The 21,324-nt window shown below is 35.5% G+C and overlaps 1 protein-coding gene across 1 annotated transcript in view; it reads left to right on the top strand.

The window, feature by feature from the left end:
• Window positions 1–1,819: 1,819 nt before the first annotated feature.
• The window catches only part of LOC140756921 (multidrug resistance protein homolog 49), a 65,351-nt gene continuing 45,846 nt past the window's right edge, over window positions 1,820–21,324 (top strand). The window contains exon 1 of the mRNA XM_073092460.1: window positions 1,820–2,019. Within this exon, the coding sequence (XP_072948561.1) occupies window positions 1,918–2,019 (102 nt within the window). The 5' untranslated portion in view covers window positions 1,820–1,917. The remainder of the gene's footprint in view (window positions 2,020–21,324) is intronic.

The following is a 21,324-nucleotide window of genomic DNA, read 5'->3' as shown; positions in this document are numbered from 1 at the left end:
GTTATGTGGGATTTTTACCGCATTAAAACCCCCCGGTGGCCGTCCTCAGCGCTTGTTGGAGAACTCCGATCGAGCTCTGCCCTACGATGGTATGCGACCACACATGCCGCCGTCCTTCCCGGGGTAGCTTACTGGACGGTTCGAGCTCACACTTTTGCCGTCCGCAACCCCGGAAGCCTTTTAGTCGCCTCTTACAACAGGCAAGGGATACCGTAGCCCTATTCTAGTCCCGGAATTACAGGGACACACTCAAATCGACCTATCGTACGTTTCTACCATAAAACAAAATAAATTCATTTCTAATTCATTAGAATTTCGCGAATTGATCTATTTGCACATTAAACAAGTCGGTATCACGGTTATGTGTGACGTAAAACTAAAAAACAATTTACATAGTGTGAGACGAGCTTAACTGTTTTGGATGGGGTGTTGTGTGTAGCGTGTAGAATAAGGGATTTCAGGAATTACCCGGCGTAAAGGGTGGTATTTTTAGGGTTCCGTACCCAAAGGGTAAAACCAGAACTCTATTACTAAGACTTCGCTGTCTGTCCGGCTGTCACAGGGCTCTATCTCTGGAACTATTATAGGTAGACACTTGAAATTTTTACAGAGGATGCCTAATGACGGCCGCTATAACAACAAATTAAAAATAAAAAAAAAATAGAGAATAAATGGGAGTCGCCGTATAAGAAACCGCAATTTTCGAAGTTTTTCGCTTTATCTAGTGAACCGTAATAGGTAGACAGTTCAAATTTTCGCAATGTATTTACTTCAGTGGCTGCTATAATAACAAAGACTAAAAATAAAAAATAATATAATGTGGGTGGTACGGAACCCTCTTTGTGCGAGTTCGACTCATACTTGGCCAATTATTTTATAATTGAAATAGCAAACGAGAATGCTACTGCCACCCAGGGATATCTGTAATGAACCCCAGATAACATTAGATTCCTACCTGAGGCCGGCGACAGATGCGCCGCTACTCCGCACGACGAAGTTGGAACGCCTCAGAAAAATACGTCTCCCTTACCACACCCTTGAAACCAAACAGCAACGCTTAACGCTGCTAATTTGCTGCTGCAATTTTTAGTTATTGGGCAGAAATAGGTGAGGCGGTGGTGCCGCCGGAGCCGAACCACAAAGGGTTCTAGCACCTTCAACAGCTGATCATGGATGCGTTGCCACTCCAGAAGTCTAAGATGGTCGACTCAGATGTAAATCAGCTGGCATCAACAATCTTGCATCGAAACGCAAGTACTTACAAACGGGAGTGGTGATGGTACCTCAAAACGTACTGATTTTACCACTTTTGGGATCCTGGTTGCTAATTACAATAAATGAATTTCCTGAAAATTATTTATATTCCGTTTTAGAATACGCGTGTAAGGCGTTCTTATTTAGTCTTCACCGTTAAAGCAGATGATCATTAATTTCTAATACACATATACCTTTGAAAAATTACAGACGTGTGCCTGAGGTTTGCACCTCAACTTCCCGATTGAGAGGTCGAGTTTTAACCACTACGCTATCATATAGTCCGCGCCAAACTGCTAGTCCGCACTGAAGTTGTTGCGAGCAGGTTTACTCATACAATTGGCTATGGCGACGCGATTTATTCCTATATTCAGAGTACTAGTTTTACGCGGACTATACCTCACTTAAAACTACTAAAAAATCTTAATTTGACCTAACGTCAGCAACCCTAACTAAACTTTTACGCTCAGGCACTTCACAATAACCCTGACTTTCCCATCAACCACTCAGCCTAGGGGTTTCCCTGTATCGAGTCTTGAAAGCATTTAATAAACTTCAAACCTGAATTAAAACAGTGTCGCGCCGCGCCGCGAGAGAGACACACGTGTGTCCTGCGCTATTATAACGGTTATTTTAATTATATTTAAATTTTAATTATAAGTGATGAAGGGACAGGGCAAAAGGTTCGTGAACCACAAAGGCAAAGCCTACGACCTAAGCGTGCAGGCTGAAGAATGTGATGAGAATATCGGTTTTTTTGGATTGGTGAGTTTTTGATTTTTGTTTTTTTAACGGTTCGAATTTCGAAGGTTCGGGAATCGATTCCACGATTGGTCAATAAATATTCGTATGTTATGGTCAAGAGTGATTTTTTATTAAAAGAAGATAATTAATGTTATGTATTTATAGTGCAGTCTTTCTCAAAGGGGTAACGCCCCCTTGTGCGTTGAGGACCACAGGGCGCTTAGAACTCAAAGAAAATTAGGCGTTAAAATTAAGGTGATAGCTAATTTGTTTCTTTTCCAAATATTTTGAGTTACAATTAAATAAAAACTATACGTCATCAATATTTATGCTCCTCCTTTCCTGTCTGATTTATATGTCTAATATTTAAAATATTAGGAAGCGTTATAAAATATTCGACGTTCAAAATGGGTGATAAATATTAAGTTTGAAAACCTCTGATTTACTTATTGTTAATTTTATTATCTGTTATCAACCCCAAATAAAACAGTAGAGTCAATTTCGCTTTGTTAAAGAAGGACTAAAATATAACGCGTCGTGTCTTTGCATAAATTTCAAACAGAAAACGTCTTACTTTGTTATGAGACAGAATTATTATTAGCTGTGTACTGATATCGTAAAACCGCAAAGTCGTAGACTCCATATTATTATTTATTTGTTAGATATCATATAGAATGAATATGGTTTGACTTTAATTCGTTGATATAGCGTAAAAGTTTTTTAGAAGTAGCAAGTAGCATGTAGTCCACCTGATGATAGGCTACTGCCGCTCATGGACATCTGTAATCAATCCCAGATAAGACATAGAGATATATTCCTTTCTGAGGTCGGCCATGCGTTGTTATTCCTGAGGACTAAGTTGAAACGCTTCAGATAAGTATGTCCCTTACACCCTTCAAACCGGAACACAGCGCTGTACTGTTATTAGAAAGTCGCTTTTAAAAACAGATACTACTTTGTCTAATGCCTAAATTGGAACGACCTTTCTTTTTCTACAACCTATTAGTTTATAACAAACATTAGTGCATGTTCAAGCGTGAAATAGTTTTTTTATAATATGGGTGTAGTGGACGAGCATGCAGTCCACCTAGTGGCTACTGCCCCCCATGGACATGTGTAATCAACCCCAGATAGGATTACCTGAGGTCGGCCACATATGCGCCGCTACCCCTGAGGACTAAGTTGGAACGCCTCGGAAAAGTATGTCTCCCCTACCACACCCTTCAAATTCGAACACAGCAGCGCTTAACACTACTGTTATTAGGCTGAAATAGGTGGCGGTGGTGCCGCCGGAGTCGAACAAGGAGTTCTATCACCTTCAAAAACTTACCATCAGATGCCTATTTGTCACTTCTGTATTAAAATAAAACGTTCTAAAAAACTAGAGGATTGACAACTTTAAAAACAGTTTTCGCATACATTTTCGACAATACCTGTTTGGTAGAGTCTGCTTTTATTATTATATGAGGCTTATGTGAATTTTGCTTCACGTGGCTTTGGCTAATATCAAATCAATTAGTTACGTTATATAAGATTTATCATCTTAGTATTTTTTTTTTATAATATAGGTGTAACAGACGATCATACAGTCCACCTGATGGTAAGTGGCTCTTGCCGCCAATGGACATGTGTAATCAACCCCAGATAGGTTTAAATATTCCTACCTGAAGTCGGGAGGTGCCTCTACCCCTGACTGTATCCCGTACTAAGTTGGAACGCCTCGGAAATGTATGTCTCCCTTACCACACCCTTCAAACCTGAACATAGCACTTAACGCTGCTGTTATGAGGCAGAAATAGGTGTGGACGGTGGTGCCGTCGGAGTGGAACCACAAAGGGTTCTTCCAGCCTCCATTTCTGTTATAACAGCAGTGTAGCGTTGCTGTGTTCTGGTTTGAAGTGTAACAAGGAGAGACTTAGGAATTCCTTATTCCTCAGGAGTAGCAGCACTATAGACGACTACAGGTAGGAACTCTAATCCTATCTGGGTTTGGTAACAGATGTCCATGTGGACAGTAGTCACTTACCATCAGGTGGACTGCATGCTTGTCTGTTACTTCAATTTAAAAAATCTAACCCACAGCGAAAAATGTTTGTTGAGCTAGATAGTGTAAAAATGTCTGTCTACATTTCTGTCTATTTTTATCCACCATCTGCATGATGTAACTTTTCAGTTATTTTTGATCTAAAACTCTTGTCTATGACGAATGCTTTCTACTCCTGAAACTACAGCACTTAAGCAGTGATATTTTTCGATTTTTCTTTTTTAAACTTTTACTTTTTCTTTTTTTTTATTTTTACTTTTTCTTTTTTAAACTATAACATTGCCATTCAAACTCCACGTGAAATCAGCGTCAGAATCTTTTGAGATTTATTTTTAACTTAGCACATTGATTCAGTAAAAAATATATACACGATAAGTAGATGATCTCTTTTCTTTGGGAAGTCGGTTAAAAATACGTTAGGTGTCTGAAGGACGCCAAAAAAACGCACGTATCTTCTAAAAAAGCTTCTAATTCGGCATAATTAGGACAGATGTGGACAGTAGACTAGATCAACAACTCTACATCAGTGTTTCTCAAAGTGTGGCTCGCGAACCCCCCAGGGGATCGCGAGCTAAAGCATTTATAAGAGGAAGCATGGGGAGCTCAAAATATTTTCTTTACTAAGAAATTGTTTTGCAACTAAATAAATGAAAAAAAAAATCGACACATTTTTAAATGCTTTATACAGGGTGAATCTCCATAAAGTGCACATATTGAAACAGGTAAAATTAAACCGCATTTTGTCGACAAAAAAAATAAAAAAAATAATAAAAAACTTTTTTTTTGGGTTTTACGACCTTTTGAAGTTTTTTTTTTTGGAATTGTGCACCTAAAGTAAATAAATACATATACAGGATGTATTTAACAGATACCTGTGAAAATTAATACATATGTGTTATTTGTAACATAATAAAATGCAGGTTAGAAACCGCGAAGGCTAGGGGTTAAAAAAGGTCGTAAAACTACATATTAAAGGGGTCATGTAGTGAAACAGGTTGAAAAACTCTGCTCTATATCAATAAAAACATACGATGTAATATTAGTATTTTTTGCGTTAATTAATCAAGTATTTATAGTTGGTTTTATCTTACTGAGTTCAAAGGCTTCAAGACATCTACATAATAACGAAAATATAAGCACATATTTTAAGATAAATGAATTACATCACCGCAGATAACATGAAGTTAAAAAATATATTTTTTATTTAATTTTCTATTATTTATATCACGTAAGGTTTGATTTTACTAACAACAAAAAAAGTATTTTCAGTTTAGGTAATTCTACCCCTAAGGGGTTAAATGGGAAATGAAAACTTTTATTATTTTATTATTATTTAATACTTTTATTATTATTTAACCTTATTCTGTTTTTCACAAATTATTATTTATTATACATAGTATAATACTTATAATGTAATAAAAACTAAATAAACCCAATTTTTTTTTTATAATTTCCATTACCGGTAACATATAAATATATTGTGTTTTTGAGTTTTAACGGAGATTTTTTCATATAGGTCGTCCGCTCTGAAGTTGTTGCGAGCTGGTGTAGTCATACAATTTTCTATGGTGGTGCTATTCATTTCTATATTCAGAGCGAGCTAGCAGTTTTACACGGACTGTACCCATACTGACATATTTCAAATCAAATCAAATCAAATTTATTTTGTAAAATGCTTCATATACATTTTGTCATCACTGACGTACAAAATTATTAATAAAATTACAGGATCAATTATTATTATTTAAATATAAAATTATACACACAAATATCATAATTAATAAATTAGAATACATTATAATTACAATGTCAAGACTTTTAGCCACTTATACAAAAATAAAATTTCAATTTAATAAAACTTAATATTACATACTGAATAATTTAATCATTTTATGTCAAGAAATTCTTGCACATTGTAAAAACATTTGTCAATTAGCCACAATCTTAGTTTATGTTTGAATTTTGTTATAACATGACATGTTATTACACGCGTTCATAAATGATCTATCGTCCACATCTTGGAAGCGCGTCATAACAGTGTATAATTAAGATAAACTGTTAATTAAAAGCATAAAGACTTATCACTCGGCATACTCCCATTTGTTGGTTGGAATTCCCACAGGAAAATACGCAATATAAACACGGTATCAACTTACTGGTTACGCCCATAATGTTTGGTTTATGAATAAGCGATTAAAACATTGTTTTGTAACTTTTTCCGCTTTGGTTGACATCCGATCTCTTTTTCATTATATTTTTTTATTAAAATTATAGTAAACTTACAATGTATGTTTGTATCATAAATCATTTATTGTAGGTACTAGAATATTATCCATACTAATACTAATAATAGTAATAATGTTATAAAGAGGAAAACTTTGTTTGATTGAATCAAAAACTACTGGACCGATTTTAATAATTCTTTCACCATTCGAAACCTACATTATCCACGTGTAACATAGGCTATATTTTATATGAAAAATATTTGATAAATAGATTTTGAGGCGGTACAAAGATTGCCGGGTCAGCTAGTAATCTATATAAATAAAAATGAATGCTTTCCTGTATGTCCTTTATAGAATCGTAAGATATGCGTTCGATCATGTGATGATCTTTAGCAAATTTGTTGTGGATGAGCCCACGTAGGTTTTTGAGTTGGTGCACCCCTGTCACTCCAATGAAAGTAAAAATTTTCAGTTATATATATGTCACGTTTTTTTTAGTTACAAGTATGTATTAATTATTCATTGCAATAAAATTATTATTTACATTTTAGTTCAACATTTTTAAACGTTTGTTTATACATACATTTATTACAAATTTAACCGCGGGTCAAATATTGCAACTGAATTTTTAAACAATCGATTGAGCTGAAATTTTACAAACACGTTGGATTATGCATGATTAGATTGTGACGTCATTCTAAAATCAATATGGCTGATTCATTATTTAGTATGATATGGGTTTCAAACGAAAAGATTTTCTTAAAAAAAACGATTGACATTTAACATATATTTCAGAATAACTAATTACCAATTGGTAATAACTTGTCGAAGTTTCCTACAGTTTGGCATTTTATCATAGCAAAATAAGAGGATAATATTATATTTTACACATTTACAATGAATAATAGTCTTATGACAGGAAATAAATGATTGATTGATTTTTAATGAAGCTAGAGAATCGTCATTAGGGAAATTATCAGGTAACACCACAAGGTTTTGTTTAGGATATTTCCCTTCAACCACAAAAGAGGTGAATCACTTTAGCAAGCAAGTTATAATCAATTTCTAATATGCACTTTTAATAATTATAGTTTAAAAACTAAAAACCACGCTAAAATCGCACAAGGAAAATCGTTAATACTGATTCCTGACGATACTGATTAAGAGAATGGGATAAAATTATAAAAATCGTGTATAGTCATTAGTTCTTGATAATTGTTCAAAATTTTAAATTAATCGCACCGTTCAAAGTGGGTAAAAATCGAGTTCAAAGATTCCGTTACATACATACAGGTCAAGCTAATAAAACGCGTGGTAAAAAATAGGTGCGTCCCTGGGATTTCAACATCGGACTATCGATCGAGAGGCGGTGTTTCAACCACAAGGCTATCTGCGATTGATATACGCTCGTTATTAATAACCAATCTATTTCATTTTTGCTGAAAGTTAATTTTTTCTTACCACAAATTGACACATTTCAATCTGTGATAGAAATTTGTGAAATGTACGTCAAAATCATACATTCTGTGGTTAAAACACTTGTAATCGTAACTTTCTTATCAGTATATGAGCTTTGCCAAATTAATTAAGGTTATCTAATGTAACCGAATTATTTGAATAAAATATATCATTAATTACTTGGTAAAGGGTAAATAGGTCATAAGATAAACGCAGTGTAAAAAACACATTATAAATTATAAACTAAATTATATTATGTATGTTAAGAAAATTATTTTCAAGCTGGCCGATCCCTTTGTAGTTCGACTCCGGCGGCACCACCGTCACACCTTTTTCTGTTATAACAGCAGTGTAGCGCTGCTGTGTTCTGGTTTGAACAGTAAGGGAGACATACTTTTTGAGGCGTTCCAGCTTAGTCCTCAGCGGTGCATCTGTCGCTTACCTCAGATAGGAATCTTATTCTATATGGGGTTGATTACAGATGTCCATGAGCGGCAGTAGCCACTTACCATCAGGTGGACAGCATGCTCGTCTGCTACTCCTATATCTTACATATAAAATTCTCGTGTCACAATGTTATTTACCGTATTCCTCCGAAACGGCTTTACCGATTTTCACCAAATTTTATATGCATATTCAGTAGGTCTGAGAATCGGCTACTATCTATTTTTCATACCCCTAAGTGATAAGGGTTGTTCACTCTTAACATTTTTTTATTTATATGGCAACACAACGTTTTCCAGGTCAGCTAGTTATATATAAAAACCTAACTCTATCTGTATTATAATAACAATAAGTGTTGTTGTTTGCTAATATTGCGGAGGGTAATGTTATTAAAGCGTCATCATCCACCCATTACTGTCCCACTGCTGGGCACGGGTCTCCTCTCAGAATGAGTAGTGTCCAATCAGTGCGTATTGGTAGACTTCACGTACATTTGAGATTTTTTTATAAATCTCTCATGTATGCTGGTTTCCTCACGATCTTTTCCTTCACCGTTTAGCAAGTGATAATTAATTTCTAATACGCACATAACTTTGAAAAATCAGAGGTGCCTGGGATTTGAACCACGGACCCCTCGATCGAGAGGCCGAGTTTCTTAACCACTAGGCTATCACTGCTATATGTTATTAAAGCGTATATCTCATTATTTTGACGACTAGCACGGCGGTGCGGTTACCATACTACGCGCAAAGGGTTCCGGTGTCGATCCCCGGCCAGGCACAATGCGTAATTGTTGATATACTTAATAACAATAGTAATTTACTTCTTTAATACAATATTTACAAATTAAACGCATTTTTATAGGTATATCGAATTATATTTCACAGTAATTTTACAGCTAATTTTCCTGTAAAATTGCAACTTTCCACGCATAGAAACTTAGTCAACACATGATTCATAAGTCGTTAATAAGGAATTTCTCTTTATATCTTGATACTTGTAAACCATGTGATCTCGATTTTACTTATTTATTCATGACTAGCTGACCCGACAAACTTTGTACCGCCTCAAAATCTATTTATCAAATATATTTCATATAAAATATAGCCTATGTTACTCGTGGATAATGTAGCTTTCGAATGGTGAAAGAATTTTTAAAATCGGTCCAGTAGTTTTTGAGCCTATTCATTACAATCAAACAAACAAAGTTTTCCTTTTTATAATATTAGTATAGATCACCAACATAATGTACACCAAATAAAAGCAATAATCATAAATACAGAGAAAAGAGGTAAGTGTTATTACAATTATAGGTGAAGACGGCATGTAAATACAGAAAGCGAGTAACATAGCTAGTAGGATCAGTATTATTATAATTACACAGTATTAAAAATGTAATATCACGAACATAGATTAGTAAAGATACTTCGCCGCCTTGAAATTGAATGAAGCCACAAATGGCTTATTTTAGTAAGTTCTTTTTTTGAATCCTTGACAAATAAAATCGTTTTTAGAGAAAATTTACGAATAAATAACTAATTTACGTAATAATTACGTAATTTACGTAATAAATAAATAATTATTTCAAATATTTTAGGGACATTTTAGCACGGAGACGTGGCAAAACGTTTTTACGCAACTATTTCAATTCTCAAAACTAGGTACATTTTCTTGTTAGGCGTGAGTAATCTTTACTAATCTATGATCACGAATTAAAATATAATTAATCATTTATATCAACACTATGTATCAACAGAACAATATGAAAGAGAAGAAAAAAACATCGTTAAGAAATATAAATTATTAAAAATTCGTCAAGACACAAAAAAATAATTATTAAAATTTAATTCGTTTAAATTTGAAATTAATGCTGAGTTGTCTAACACAATAACAAATTATATTTTTCTTTTTTAATCTTCTATATATATAAAAATGAATGTTTGTCTGTATGTGGTTTATAAAATCGTAAACTATGCACTACATTATCGTAATAGTCCGCGTAAAACTGCTAGTCCGCTCTGAATATAGAAATGAATCGCGTCGCCATAGCAAATGTATGACTACACCTGCTCGCAACAACTTCAGAGCGGACTAACAGTTTGGCTCGGACTATACTAAACGAGAACTTATTACTTATTATAGAAATAACACATCATGAAAATGACATCAAATAATTAATGAAAATAATAAGTACCAGAATACAATAATTTGGGTAGATTTCTAACAGTGAGTGAATTCGTTATTAACTTTTAATCTATCCAATATTTTGTCTGGTAAAGATCGAAATGTGATTTTCTGCATACTAGAAAGTGATCAATTTCTATAGATTAATACCAGGCGATATATAGAGGTAAAACCTTTTTATTTACGAAAATCGGTCCGAGGTTCAAATCCGCATACTAATATAATTTTTTGAAAGTTATGTGCGTATTAGAAATTAATTATCACTTGCTTGAACGGTGAAGGAAAACATCGTAGGGAAACCTGCATACCTGAGAGTTTATGAAAAAAGTTCTCAAATGTGTGTTAAGTTTACCAATTTACACTTAGTCAGTGTAAACCTTAACCTTCTCACTTTGAGAGGAAACCAGTGCTCAGTACCTTTACCATGAGTTTTTACGTTTTGACAAATATGACTGTTTTGGTGTTTGTTTACTTATTTGCCCATACAATTTCCAATCACCGCCCCTAGTGGATTGTATCAGAACTATAGTGTCAATAACGTAACATTAAATGTCTAAATTGACAAAATGGCGCTTCATGTTTTGTCTCTCTTTCTTGCGAACATGTGATGCAGACAAAAGACTTGAGCACTTACTTATTGTTACGTTTACTCAGCCTACTTTTTTATAATATAAGAATAACAGACGAGCATGCAGTCCACCTGTGTACTACTGCACATGCATATCTGTAATTAACCCCAGATAGGATAAGATTCCTACCTGAAGTCGGGCACAAATGTGCCGCTATCCCTGAGGACTAAGCTAGAATGTCTCTAAAAGTATGTCTTCCCACACTGCAAACCAGAACACAGCAGCGCTACACTGCTGTTATAACAGAAATAGGTGTTGCGATGTTATCGGAGTCAGCTCAGAATTCTACTACTTTAAAATAGATTTTAGTGACTCAATTTTCGAAATCAATTAAAGATACTTAACAATGAAACTTAAGCAATCCTGTCATTTACATTGGTTCGTTTCTATCAATACCTACCTACCTACCGTAGAAGTGGAAGAGGAAGGTACCTACTTCCTGTTAAATTAACATTGTTTAACTTGAAGGAGAATAAAAGGTTTAATTTAACTATCAATGGATCCCACGTTATTGAAATTGCATAAATGTAAAAACGAAGGTTTAATTTGCGTAATTTTATTGATAGATCAGATAACAGATTTACAAGGAATTTTGTTATGTACTATGTTTTACTGTTAGCCCCTTATAGGTTATTAAATTAGAATTAAAAATGCTTCGCAACAATCCATTATACATAATTATTACGCTATATTTCTTGAGTGTATCACAATAAAAGAAACAGTTAGAGGAAGATGATATCTTACAAACTTCTTTTTTTTTAGATAAATGTAAAGCAAGATACTGGAGCTAATGCTTTATTAATTATATGTAAAAATAATGGCATTTAAAAAAAAATTAAAAAGAGAATAATTATTTTTAAAATTAAAAAAGACAAACCCACTGAGTTTCTTACCGGATCGTCTCAGTAGAGGTCGCGTTCCGATCCGGTAGTAGTTTAAGAAAATATTGTAACTGACAATTTGTAAGTGCCGCCGTTGGCCTATACAAAATAAATATTATATATAAAATTCTCGTGTCACAATGTTAGTTACCGTACTCCTCCGAAACGACTTTACTGCTTTTCACCAAATTTTATATGCATATTCAGTAGGTCTGAGAATCGGCTACTATCTATTTTTCATACCCCTAAGCGACAAGGGTTGTTCACCCTTAACATTATTTTTATTTATATGGCAACACAACGTTTGCCGGGTCAGCTAGTATTTTCATATTTTATAACAATGACAATTATGACAGTTGGCTTCCCGCCAAAAGTCGATCTCTCCTGCCACTCCACACCGCACCTCTCTAGCACCGCACCTTACCACAGATTAAAAATCACTCGGCACTCCGCTACATAAAAATAACGGATTGTTGCGAAGTAGTTTTATTCTAACTTTATAGCACGGATTTCCGCAAAGTAACTCCTGATACAATTAACTACCCTTATGGGTTGACAGTCTCTAAAAAAGAACAGAAAATATTGATATTTATACTGTTTTAGCTCCTTAGGGGTTCAAAGACTAAAAAATTAAAAAAAAATATACAGCTCAAAGGACCGATTTTTTTAAATATTTAAGTAGAAAACGAGCATGATTTAATCCACGAGCAGTTTTTAATCCACCCCTGATAATTAGATTCCTATCTGAGGTCAGCCACAGATGCGATGCCCCTAATAACTAAGTTGAAACGCCTCAAAGTATGTCTCTTATCACCCTTAAACCGGAACACAGTTACACTTTAATACAATACTATTTGCAACAATTACTTCATCATCATCATCATCAACACATTACTGTCCCACTGCTGGGCACGGGTCTCCTCTCACAATGAGAAGGATTAGGCCATAGTCCACCGCGCTGTCCAAGTGCGTATTGGTAGACTTCACATACCTTTGAGATTTTTTTTTTATAAATCTCTCAGGTATGCAGGTTTCTTCACGGTGTTTACCTTCACCGTTTAGCAAGTGATAATTAATTTCTAATACGCACATAACTTTGAAAAGTCAGAGGTGCCTGGGATTTGAACCTCGGACCCCTCGATCGAGACAGAGTTTGTTAACCACTAGGCTATCACCGTGCATTACAATTACAACAATCACTACAATATAATAAGTTTTTCAACACAATGGAAGTTTGTACAATACGGAAAATAGTTTATTGCAATTATAATTCAATGACACGTGTCAGATGTTTATATAACTAGTAACTACTTACTTATAACTCGATTTTACCACGCTTTTATTAGCTTGACCTGTATGTATGTAACGGAATCTTTGAACTAGATTTTTACCCATTTTGAACGGTTCGATTAATTTAAAATTTTGAAAAATTATCAAGAACCGATGACAATATATGATTTTAATAATTTTGTCTTATTCTCCTCATCAAGACAATGATTTAAGGTATTTCGTTTTTAAACTATAATTATCTTATATATAAAATTATCGTGTCACAATGTTAGTTACCGTACTCCTCCGAAACGGCTTTACCGATTTTCACCAAATTTTAAATGCACATTCAGTACGTCTGAGAATCGGCTACTATCTGTTTTTCATACCTCTAAGTGATAAGGGTTGTTCACCCTTAACATTTTTTTTTATTTATATGGCAACACAACGTTTGCCGGGTCAGCTAGTTATAGTAAAAAAGTAGCAGATAAGCATGCAGTCCACCTAAGTGGCAACCGTATGCGGTATTTCTGCTTAATAACAGCAGTGTCGCTGTGTTTGAAGTGTGGTAAGGGTAGCTATCCGAGGCCATAGATTAGTAAAGATAACTCACTCCTAACAAGAAAATGTACCCAGTTTTGAGAATTGAAATAGTTGCGTAAAAAGTTTTGCCACCTCTCCGTGCTAAAATGTCCTTAAAATATTTGAAATAATTATTTATTTATTATGTAAATTACGCAGTATTAGTTATTTATTCGTAAATTTTCTCTAAAAATGTTTTTATTTGTCAAGAATTCAAAAAAATAACTTACTAATAAGCCGTTTGTGGCTTCATTCAAGTATCTTTACTGCGGCGAAGTATCTTTACTAATCTATGTCCGAGGCGTTAAAATTTAGTCTTTAAGGGCAGTAAGGCATGTGTGGCACATCTCTGGTAGGATTAATCTAAAAGTGTAAAGCTAATTCTAGTTAGATGTTTGGAGAGAGACACTTTTCTGAGGCGTTTTAACTTAGTCCGCATGGCTGGCTACGCATCTGTGGCTGATCTCAGGTAGGACTCTCTTATCTGGGCTTGATTATAGATGTACGTGGGCGGCAGTAGCCACTTACCAGATTGATTGCATTATTATTTCCTGCTTCTGTCTTATAAAAACTGACATCTTTAAGCAATCCCAAATAAGATTCCTATCTGACGTCGCAACAATTGCTACAAATGAGGACTAAGTTAGAACGCTTCGGTTAAATACAATTACCTTACTATCCCTTCATCCAGAACACAGCTATGCTTAACACTGATATTATAACAGAAATAGGTGTGGCGGTGGTGCTGCCGGAGTCGAACCACAAAAGGTTCCACCACTTTTCTGTAAATAAGGTTACTTTTAAATTTAATAAGTTTATAAATTATAATAAAATCCATAGCGAACGCTTAGACAGATCCGTTTAAAGTGAAAGGCTAACAAAAATAGATTTATGTGTCGGTGTCGGAGCTGAAAATATTTTTTGTAGACCAGAAAAACTGACCCAAACGTGACTATTATACGTAGACTGAGTGTGACTAAAATTTAGTCTGATTTGTTAGTACCTATGTAGAATAAATTTATTATTTGTATGTATTTACAGACAACAATTGAAATGATGAATTTATATATAACTAGCTGACTCGGCAAACGTTGTGTTGCGATATAAATAAAAAAATATTAAGGCTGAACAACCCTTATCACTTAGGAGTATGAAAAATAGATGGTAGCCGATTTTCAACCTACTGAATATGCATATAAAATTTGGTGAAAATCGGTAAAACCGTTTCGGAGGAGTACGATAACTAACATTGTGACACGAGAATTTTATATATAGGATATTTTTATGGGTGTTTTCGCCTTTGTGTGTGTCCAGGCACCACCGTCACAACTATTTCTGTTATACGCAATATAGCTCTGCTGTGTTCTGGATATTATGCTAAGACATGAAGGTGGTAGAATCCTTTGTGGTTCCACTCCGGCGGCACCACCACCACACCTATTTCTACCTCATAACAGTAGTGTTAGGCGCTGCTGTGTTCCGTTTTGAAGGATGTGGTAAGGGAGACAGACTTTTCCGAGGTGTTCCAGCTTAGTCCTCAGGGGTAGCGGCGCATCTGTGGCCGACCTTAGGTAGGAATATCTAATCCTATCTGGGGTTGATTACAGATGTCCATGGGCGGCAGTAGCCACTTACCATCAGGTGGACTGCATGCTCGTCTGCTACTCCTATAATATAAAAAAAACATACTTATCCTTGGCAATCCAACTTACTCGTCAGGAGTAGCGAGGTATCTGTTGCCTACCTTAGATAGGAGCCTAATATGATCTGGGGTTGGCAGACGTCTATGAGTGGTTGTTACTTCATTGTTAAAATACGCAATAAAAAATATTGCCCGACCTACCAACAATATAACATGTTACAAATTACATATTTATATTCTTCAAGCAGATCGCATATATACATAAAAACCAGTATTATTATTATGACTCAATAAAATACCATAATTTGTTTTGGCCATAGACTATCTAATAAATAGAAATGATGTTTAAATTTACACCTTTTAGTGCAACTGATTGTTTTCGATTTTTTATTGATGTATCTTAATTTAATTTTTAGTGTTCCGCAACCGACCTTGGTGTTGTTGTTGACTCCAAGCTTAACTTTCGGGAGCACATCGACTCAATTACCAAAAAAGGAGCTCGTTTGGCTGGTTTTGTTTTACGTCAAACTAGATTTTTTAAAGATTTTGAAATTCCCATTCTACTTTTTAATAGTTATGTAAGATCTTTGTTAGAATATTGCAGTCCGGTCTGGAGTCCGACATATGCCGTGCATATCCATCGATTAGAAAGACTTCAAAAACAATTTCTCTATCACCTCTCTTACTCAAATAATCTCTGTCGTAATTTAAAATCCTACGACTCTAGACTTGCTCACTTTAAAATGACGTCACTAGAAGAAAGGCGTAAAATTGCTGATATCGTGTATTTGCACAAGTTAATCACTGGTAAAATCGATAGTCCTGATCTGCTTAATAAAATTAACCTAGCTGTCCCACGCCCTAATAGCCGTCTTCATAATAGAACAACATTCAAACTACCAATCTGTCGCACAAATTATGGACAACACTCTGCCTTTTATCGAATGTGCTCAGGATATAACAAAATTTGCAGCGACCTCGATATTTTTGGTGCATCAATAATGTCAATTAAAAATTACTTTATTTCACTAAAATCAAATAATAGCTGTTAAGTAGATATATTAAGTAAGATATATTAAGTTATTTTTGTCTTTATTAATATTGTTTTTAAGTATATTGCTTTTAACCTTTGTAAAAAAAAAAAAATTAAAGAATTTATTTTGTATTTCTGAAGTGTAATCAAAAACTTTCTAATGCATGTAGTGTTCACTTCTAGAAGGACTTACCACTAAAAAGTCAGTTTTTGTAAAGTAGCATATACTTATGTTTGTTGTAATGTGTTATGTCCAGTTTAGTGAACCAATAAAGGAAAAAAAAAAAAAAAAAAAAAAAAAAAAAACCAAAGAGTGAGAACGAAACCCTATTACTAAGCCTCCGCTCTCTGGCCGCCCGTCTGTCTGTCACAGGGCTCTACCTCCTGAACCATAATAAATAGAAACTTAAAATTTTACAAAGTATGTAAAGCACATCGTAGCTGGCGTAATTCTGAGCCAAAACTGGTACTGACCTACATTATTTATTTTTAAATAAAAAAACGTAAGTTATTCCTTATAATATGAGCTAACTGAGAGTGAAACTGTCGTCAAAATCGATCCAGCTGTTTCGGAGATAAGCTACTGTTAGTGGGACAAAAAAATAATATATATATTTTTTTGTAATAAGTACTTACCGCATAATTCCGCGTTATTTTGAATTTACAAACTCATTTTCACATAAGCAAAGCACAGTTCCACCTACAAAATTTTATTCCAATCCATATTTAATAACATACTTCAAGGTGATAGAACCTGTAAAAGGTAGAAACACAAAACTTTATTTGGGGTTCAACTTTGGTGGCACCACCGCCACACCTATTTCTGCCTAATAACAGCAGTGTTAGGCGCTGCTGTGATCTAGTTTGAAGGATGTGGTAAAGGAGACATACTTATCCGAGGCATTCCAGCCTAATCCTCGGAGGTAGTGGCGCATTTGTGTGCGACCTCAGATAGATATTCTAATCTTACCTGGGGTTGATTACAGATGTCCATGGGCGGCAGTAGCCACTTACCATCAGGTGGACTGCATGCTCGTCTACTACTCCTATATTGTAAGACATTTCTATTGCCCAGTCGCTCTATGGTTCAACTATGATATTGTTTAGGTCATTTATTTTTTAAGTGTTGTGACGTTACTTGTGGCCAATTACGTTTATTATTATGTGACTTGTGAATTTTGGAAGACAAATGACTTGTTTTAATATTGTCGTAGGATATTTTAATAGAGTTGTCATTCTGTTTGACTGGACTACGGAAGGTAATGTTTTACGAGCATTAGGTTTTTTTATAATATAGGGGTAGCCGCCGAGCATGCAGTCCACCTGATGGTAAGTGGCTTCTGTCGCCCATGGATATCTGTAATCCACCCCAGATCGGATTAGAATTTCCTACCTGAGGTCGGCCACAGATGCGCCGCTACCCCTGAGGACTAAGCCGGAACGCCTTGGAAAAGTATGTCTCCCTTACCACACCCTTCAAAACGGAACAGAGCAGCGCTTAACACAGCTGTTATAACAGAAATAGGTGTGGCGGTGGTGCCGCCAGAATCTAACCACAAAGGGTTCTACCACCTTTTATAATTGAGGTGTGATAAATTAGTGGATAAAGATGTATTATTGTAGATGTTGATGATTATAGAAGAATATATTGTATATCTGGAAGCCCTTCTGAGCGTTTTCATAGGAGAAATATTTATCCGGGGCGTTCAACTTAGTCAATGTAGCATAATCTATTGCCAACTTTAGATAGGAATCTAATCTTATCGGGGGTCGTTTACATATGTCTACAGCGGTGACTAGCCATCAGATGGACTGCATGGTCGATTCGTTTCAACTTAATCAAAAGAAGTAGCAACGTATCTATTGCCAACTTTAGATAGGAATCTAATCTTATCTGGGGTTGTTTACAGATGTGTAGCAGTGACTAACCATCAGATGGAGTGCATGGTCGTTTCGTTTCAACTTCCAAAGAGGTACCAACCTTAGATAGCAATTTAACTTTATCTGGGGTTGATAACATATTTCAAAAGCAGTGACTAACCATCAGGTGGACTGCATGCTAGCTTCCTTGTAATATATAAAACCGCGGGCGGTGACGCGGTCGATTTAATTAAATAGATAATTTACTGTGTAAATAATATGAATCGTAAAAATACCGGTTTCCCCAACAATGTTATACGTAAGGAAAATGTTATAAATGCAATAAATATATTTATTATATCTAATGATACGTAACTTGATATAAAGCATGTATGGTCTCTACGTATTGGTCTTATTTTATATTTTAAGGCCTCAATTATGATCTATTGGTTTGGTAAGGGATGCTTTTCCGAGGCGTTTCAGCTTTTTCCTCAGGGGTAGCGGCGCATCTGTGGCCGACCTCAGGTAGGAATAAAAATTATCCATAAGCCTTTTAAGGCCCATTGCTGGTAATAGGCCTACCCTAATTGGCACTATTGTCACACCTATTTCTGCCTAATGACAGCAGTGTTAAGCGCTGCTGTGTTCATCTTTGAAGGGTGTGGTAAGCGAGACATACTTCCGAGGCGTTCCAGCTTAGTCCGTAGTAGCGGCGCATCTGTGGCCGACTTCAGGTAGGAATATCTAATCCTATCTGGCTGATTACAGATGTCAATGGGCGGCAGTAGCCACTTACGATCAGGTGGACTGCATGCTTTTTGCTACTCCTACATTATAAAAAAGATTGAAATATGTAGTTGTGGCGTTGGTGCCGCCAGAATCGAATCACAATGTTTTAATAACACTTTTAATTGATATAATTAATATAATAACTAGTTTCAAAGTAAGTATGGTAATAAACCATGTAAATAGTTCATTTGTTTACAAGATACTGATATCCATTAGTAATTCCTTATATGGTTATGATAATTACAAACAAATTATGTTAACTCGTTTAACTTTGTTTATTTTGTTGCTTGATAAAAAATCGCCAAGTACGAGTCGAACTAGCACATGGAGGGTTCTGTACCTACCGCCAAATATTCATTATTTTTTACTTGTTTTTAGTCATTTTATTATTTTCAACAATACTTAGTTATATGAAACAACAATAGATGGCGTTGGGGTGATGATGAATGATACCTAAACAACGTATAATAAAATTGAAGTAAGTATATTAAAATATGTTTTATGGTTCTTATTTGTATTTATAAATAATACCAGTTATAGTAGTAAACGAATTGTAAAAAATTCAATCGTCTTCCTAGTACGGTTTAACAGTTAGATCGAAATATGCGGAAAAAAATCCGGTTTGTTGTATGGAGACCCCCTTTAATATTCAACTTTATTTTATTTTTATTATTTGTTATTATAGCGGCCACCGTTATGCATCCTCTGTAAAAATTTCAGAGATAGAGCCCTGTGTTAGACGGACAGACGCACAGACAGCGAAGTCTCAGTAATCCGTTTTTACCCCTTGGGTACGGAACCCTAAATAGAAAAAGAACGCTCTGGATGTTTGAGTTGTATTTTGCGCGGGACTAATAAAAGTTTTCAAACTCAAATCTCATTTATTCAGAGTTAATTCGTATAGAATACTTTTTGAAAGTCAACATAGGTACTACCACCGCTTCGGAAGGTGTTTCGCTATTCGAAGAAGCGGCTTAAGAAACTCCATACGTGTGTTTTGCATCTTTTCATCATCATCATCAACCCATTACTGTCTCACTGCTGGGCACGGGTCTCCTCTCATAATGAGAAGGATTAGGCCATAGTCCACCGTGCTGGCCAAGCGCGTATTGGTAGACTTCACATACATTTGAGATATATTTTTTTATAAATCTCTCAGGTATGCAGGTTTCCTCACGATGTTTTCCTTCACCGTTTAGCAAGTGATAATTAATTTCTAATACGCACATAATTTTGAAAAATCAGAGGTGCGTGCCTGGGACTTGAACCTCGGCACCTCGATCGAGAGGCCGAGTTTCTTAAACATTAGGCTATCACTGCTTTTTGCATCTTTTAAAGAGTAAATAATAGTTGTACTTAAATTGAATCAAGAAAAAGTTTTATGTAACAATGCAGATAAGTTTGTCACCGCCATGTAAGGCAGGGTACGTTTTTCGTCAAATCCTATACGGCTTTATTTTATAACCGGTTTCAAACCAGTTTCGCGTCGGGTCATTCTACTGTCAAATATTATTTACTTGGTATTTCTGGTTTCTGGATTTAAATGAGTCAACGAGCATGACTGTCTAGAGTGGCCAACTAATGGAAGGTGGTAGAACCCTCTGTGGTTCACTTTTAAATCCTAATAAGAATTACTGATGCGCTGTCACTTTTAGCGACAAGATCGCCTCTTAGTCATCTTTGTCCATGTAGTTCCGGGACTAGAATAGGACTACGGTATCCCCTGACTGTCGCAGGAGGCGACTAGAAGGGGGTTTCCGGGGTTGCGGGCGGCAAGAGTGGGAGCTCGAACCATCCAGCAAGCGACCCCGGGAAGGACGGCGGTATGTGTGGTCATACCGCCGTAAACACTACATGGTGTGGGAGGAGCGAAAAGTGCTCCCCCAGGGTAGAGCCCGGTAGGGGCATCGCGCTTGGAGGGCTCCGGTTGTGTTCCGTCGGAGATCCCGGAGTTCTCCAACAAGCGTTGAGGACGGCCACCGGGGGGGTTTTAGTGCGGTAAAAATCCCACATAACCCGGCGTCGCTCCCACGTCGTCGGGTACCTTTTGAAGGTTCCCCCTCGAGAAAAAATAATCTTATATACACAATAGTAAAAGATTAGGAATAATGATCATTTTGTCATGTTTCAAAATAAATGATTGTCCTAATGATTTTTATTTAATAATGATTTGATAATGATCATTGTTTGCATAAACAATTGATCGGAAATCAAACGTTTTAACTTAAATAATTATCTTACCGACATAAAACTTAACATAACTTAGATCTATTGTTCTATTTCCTA

This window comes from Epargyreus clarus, unplaced genomic scaffold, assembly GCF_041222505.1.
Source record: "Epargyreus clarus isolate Ecla_fem2 unplaced genomic scaffold, WU_Ecla_fem_2.2 ptg000036l, whole genome shotgun sequence".
NCBI classification, from domain to species: domain Eukaryota; kingdom Metazoa; phylum Arthropoda; class Insecta; order Lepidoptera; family Hesperiidae; genus Epargyreus; species Epargyreus clarus.
Note: the sequence above shows the minus strand (reverse complement) of the source record. Positions and strands in the feature narration are given on the sequence as shown.